Genomic DNA, 4,184 nt, shown 5'->3' on the forward strand with positions numbered 1-4,184 from the left:
CCCCCCCCCCCCCCCCCCCCCCCCCCCCCCCCACACACACACACGCAGCTCCACACCCAGCGCCCTGCAGCGGTGGCCAAAGTCTCAGTCACAACCAGGGCTGTCCGGAGTTGGAGGAATAAACCCCCGAATGGGGCCGGGATCAGAGCCCCAGAAAAGGACGAGGCACCAGGCACGGAGACGGATAGCTGTCACGATCCAGGCCGGGGACAGAGGCGCGGGAGGAGGCGGGCGGAGAGAGGGGCAGAGAGACCCGCGGGTAACTAAGGCGCCAGGAAACAGCGAACGACTCTAAGGGGCAGGGAGGAGCTGAGACAAAGGGCGGCGAGAGATGGGGAGGCAGGAGTAGGGCGCACCCCGCCCGCCTGACCCCAGGGTGGGCCGAGCCGTCCTCGGGTCCCGCCCGCCCCTGCCCTCAGAGCCCTTGCCCGCGCGGGGCCGCAGTCCCCCGACTCACCGCGCCTCGCCTGCGCTCCGAGGAGGACCGTGAGACCCGGAGTCCCGCGAAGCCCCGGCCCGGCAGCTGGCACCCGCCGGGGACGGCGCAGCGCTGGCGCGGGGACAGACGGCAGAGGCAGCGGCGCGGAGCCGGGACGCGCTGTGCAGCGGCGGGGATTCGGACCGGCCGTGCGCTCACGTGGGTGTGGGGGCGCCGCGCGGCCGGGGGAGGGGGCGGGATCCCCTCCGGGATGCCCCCCGCCTCCCCCGCGCCGGGCCAGGCTCCGCAGCCGCGCCCTAGAAAGGGCCCCGCGTGTTTGGGGAGGGAGGGGGATCCTGGGGCGGGAGGGGTGGGTGGCCTCTCCCGCCTGCGGCCCCCGCCGCCAGCTCAGAGCCGCGCCTCCGAGCCCGCGCCTTCCGCCGGCCCCTGAGCCCTCCTGAGGACTGGACGTCCCTGGAGAGCCCCGGGACAAGGCCGGGCACCTTGGGGCCTGCGCCTGCATCCTGGGCGGAGGTCTGGGGAAGGCGCAGGCCTGAGCGTATCGGAGACACGGCCGCAGCGCGGGCTCCGCTGCCCGCTTCTCCCTCCGGGGGCACATTCCTTGGCTACTTAGCCGCTGTGCGAGCTTGGGCCAGCTCCTCTCCCTCTCTGAGCCTGGCTTCCTCATTTAAACAACGGAGATGACTCTGCTGACCCCATAGAAAATTAAGGCTGAGAAAATTAAAACGCCTGAGCGTGGAAATACCCCGTGCAGCGTGAAGCCCTGTGCAAATGGGAGGTGTATAATTGCTGTTAGTATAGTAATTAATATTATTCTTTGCTGTCTTTAGGGTACGCCGGGCAATGTTGATCCTGCGTTTCTTCTCAAACGGCACTGACTCGGTTGCTTCCAACATCTTGGCCTCTCCTGAAAGCTCATCGTCATTCAGAGAGCTGAGCACAGAGCCCAGCACGTGATAAAAACCCAGTGCTGGCTACGTGTTTGCTGTCATTGTTCTCGTTGTTGCCGAGCAATTGTGAACGGCAGCTTCCTGGTCTAGGCAGGCGCTTCTACCTGTATTTAATCTACACACCCCTTTGAAGGAGATACCACCACCCGCATTTCTCCGTGAGGGTCAGGTGCTCAGAGAGGTTCAGCCGAAGGTTCACACAGCCAGGGAGTGTTCACTCTCTGTGTACACACAGCCAGGAAACCCACAACTCCAGTCAAATCATGATTTTTTAAAAATTAGACAACTTCCAATGGAGGGACATTCAACAATATACCAGACGGGTGCTCCTCAACCTCGTCACGCCATCAAAAACAGGGGAAGCCCAGAAACCGTCACAGCAAAGAGGAGCCCAAGGAGACGTAAGGCTAACTTGGGATCCTGCGGGGGCTCCTGGGGCAGAAAAGGGGTGTTAAGAGAAAACAGGATATCTGAACAGCGTGGACTTCAACGGTCATGTTTCAATATTGGCTCATGAATTGTAATACATGTATTGTACTAAGACAGGATATTAATAGAGGAAATTGCGGGGGGAGGATGGGGAACTCTCTGTACTATCTTTTTTTTTTTTTAAGGATTTTATTTTTTTTCCTTTTTCTCCCCAAAGCCCCCCGGTACATAGTTGTATATTCTTCGTTGTGCATCCTTCTAGTTGTGGCATGTGGGACGCTGCTTCAGCGTGGTCTGATGAGCAGTGCCATGTCCGTGCCCAGGACTCGAACCAACGAAACACTGGGCCGCCTGCAGCGCAGCACGCGAACTTAACCACTCGGCCATGGGGCCAGCCCCTCTGTACTATCTTTTTAATTTCCCTGTAAATATAAAACTGTTCTACACAACTGTGTCTGTTGATTTAAAAGATCAGTTTTCATCTACAGAGGGCATGCCTATTGATCTTAACTGTATTAGAAATTAAAACTGAGAATGTTTTTAAATATCCATTTTAACATAAACTCTTTACATGGCAACAAAAATAGTGTATTTTTATAAAAATTAACTATATTTTCCAAAACAAAAAATTATGAGAAGAGTGGCAATGTGTTACACCTTTGCAGATTGCTTTATTGTCTAGCTTAATAACCAGAAGACGGGATTCTCCTCCAGTTGACCCTCATGATGTGCGGATTCTGTGTTTGCAAATTCATCCGCTCACTAAAACTCACTTGCAGCCCCACGATCAGCACTCGGGGCCTCCCGCGGCCAGGGGCCTCCACGGAGCAGTGAGAGCTCTGACGTGGCTGACATCCGTGTTCCCAGCTGAGGTCAAAGGAGGCGATGCTCTGCCTTCTTGTTCCAGCGTCATACTGTAAAAAGTGTCCTTTCCACAGTCTGTTTAGTGCCGCATTTTTCACATTTTTCTGCTTTTCCTTGATTTTGCTGTTTAAACTGGCCCCAGGCGTGGTGTCGCCTAGTGGTCCTTAGCACCAGAAGGCTGTGACGTGCCTCATGCCACAAGCTTCATTCAGGCAGGAGTTATAGGGCTGTTGGTTGTGAATTCAATGTGAATGAATCAACGATATCTATTAAATAAGGTGCCTTTAAATGGAAACACACATAAAACAGAGTTGGCTTTTTATCAGTTGATGATTGATTGATAAAAATGCTGTGCCCAGAGAGGCCGCCTGGTGGAGGAGCGGTTAAGTGCGCACCTCCCACTTTGGCACCCGGGGGTCACCAGTTTGGATCCTGGGTGTGGACATGGCACCACATGGCAAGCCATGCTGTGGTAGGCATCCCACACATAAAGTAGAGGAAGATGGGCACAGATGTTAGCTCAGGGCCAGTCTTCCTCAAAAAAAAAAATGTGACCAGAGGCTTACAGGAACCTAACCCGATTTTTCTGCCTAAGAGCCATGGTTCAGGGTTCACAGCCACTTTGTAGAAGACAACTACGGCGAATAACGAGAATCAAGTGTACCTTCTGCACTGAATCTGTCATGATGTGTTGTTTCGGTTAAAGTATATGAGGAAAATTCAACCTCCCACAGACATGTAAACGGAAAAGGGAAGAGTATTTTGACCAGCTTTTCAGGTAATTGTGCCTAGTCTTTGAGACTACACCAAAACTCGACACGTTTTAATTTCTTAAAGAATAGTTGCAATGTGTGATCTGGAACTGTCAGTGGACTTCTGGACTCCATTTACATGAAAACCCACCGAGTGCATCTGTTCCCCACGCATGATTTGGAAACATCATGCACCAGTCATTTGAAAAATATTAGTCCACTGAATTACACAGATCTTCCAAATATTAACACATTTCATTATTCAATATCCAAAAGTCACATATGTTAATATGACCACTGATCTCATCAGAAAATCTTTAAGTGTTGGGAAGTTGTCAAGATCACTGTGGTAAATACAAGTTTTTCAAAATTCTAGTTTTCACTTAAAAGTTCAAATATTATCATTAACAACAAATACTGTCCATTGTTTTTCCTAGAAGTGACAGGCCCCTTTCTTTCATTTTTGTGAAAATGTCTGCCAAATATCCATATCAGAATACCTGAAGTTTGTGTATCTAAATATGGTATTCCATGAGACATGCGGCTAGTTCAGCCTGCACTTCACACAGGGACACAGGTGTTTCTTCCTGGAGACAGTGACTGCGGTGCTGCAGGGGCAGCAAAGATGCTGTCTGCATGCTTCCTGTTTCATCATACAGAATTTTAAAAAGACACGAACTGATGACTGAACATACTCTTACCATATGATACAGCAGTCAGGCTCCTTGGTATTTATGCAAAGGAGTTGAA

At 52.0% G+C, this 4,184-nt stretch overlaps 1 protein-coding gene across 1 annotated transcript in view; it reads left to right on the forward strand.

Moving 5' to 3' along the window:
- Positions 1-2,029, forward strand: part of LOC124244583 (uncharacterized) — a 2,680-nt gene extending 651 nt beyond the window's left edge. Inside the window, exons 2-3 of the mRNA XM_046671194.1 lie at positions 276-637; positions 1,270-2,029. Of these exons, the coding sequence (XP_046527150.1) occupies positions 276-637; positions 1,270-1,396 (489 nt within the window). The 3' untranslated portion in view covers positions 1,397-2,029. The remainder of the gene's footprint in view (positions 1-275; positions 638-1,269) is intronic.
- Positions 2,030-4,184: the final 2,155 nt, after the last annotated feature.

The sequence above is a fragment of the Equus quagga genome, chromosome 9, assembly GCF_021613505.1.
Source record: "Equus quagga isolate Etosha38 chromosome 9, UCLA_HA_Equagga_1.0, whole genome shotgun sequence".
NCBI classification, from domain to species: Eukaryota; Metazoa; Chordata; class Mammalia; order Perissodactyla; family Equidae; genus Equus; species Equus quagga.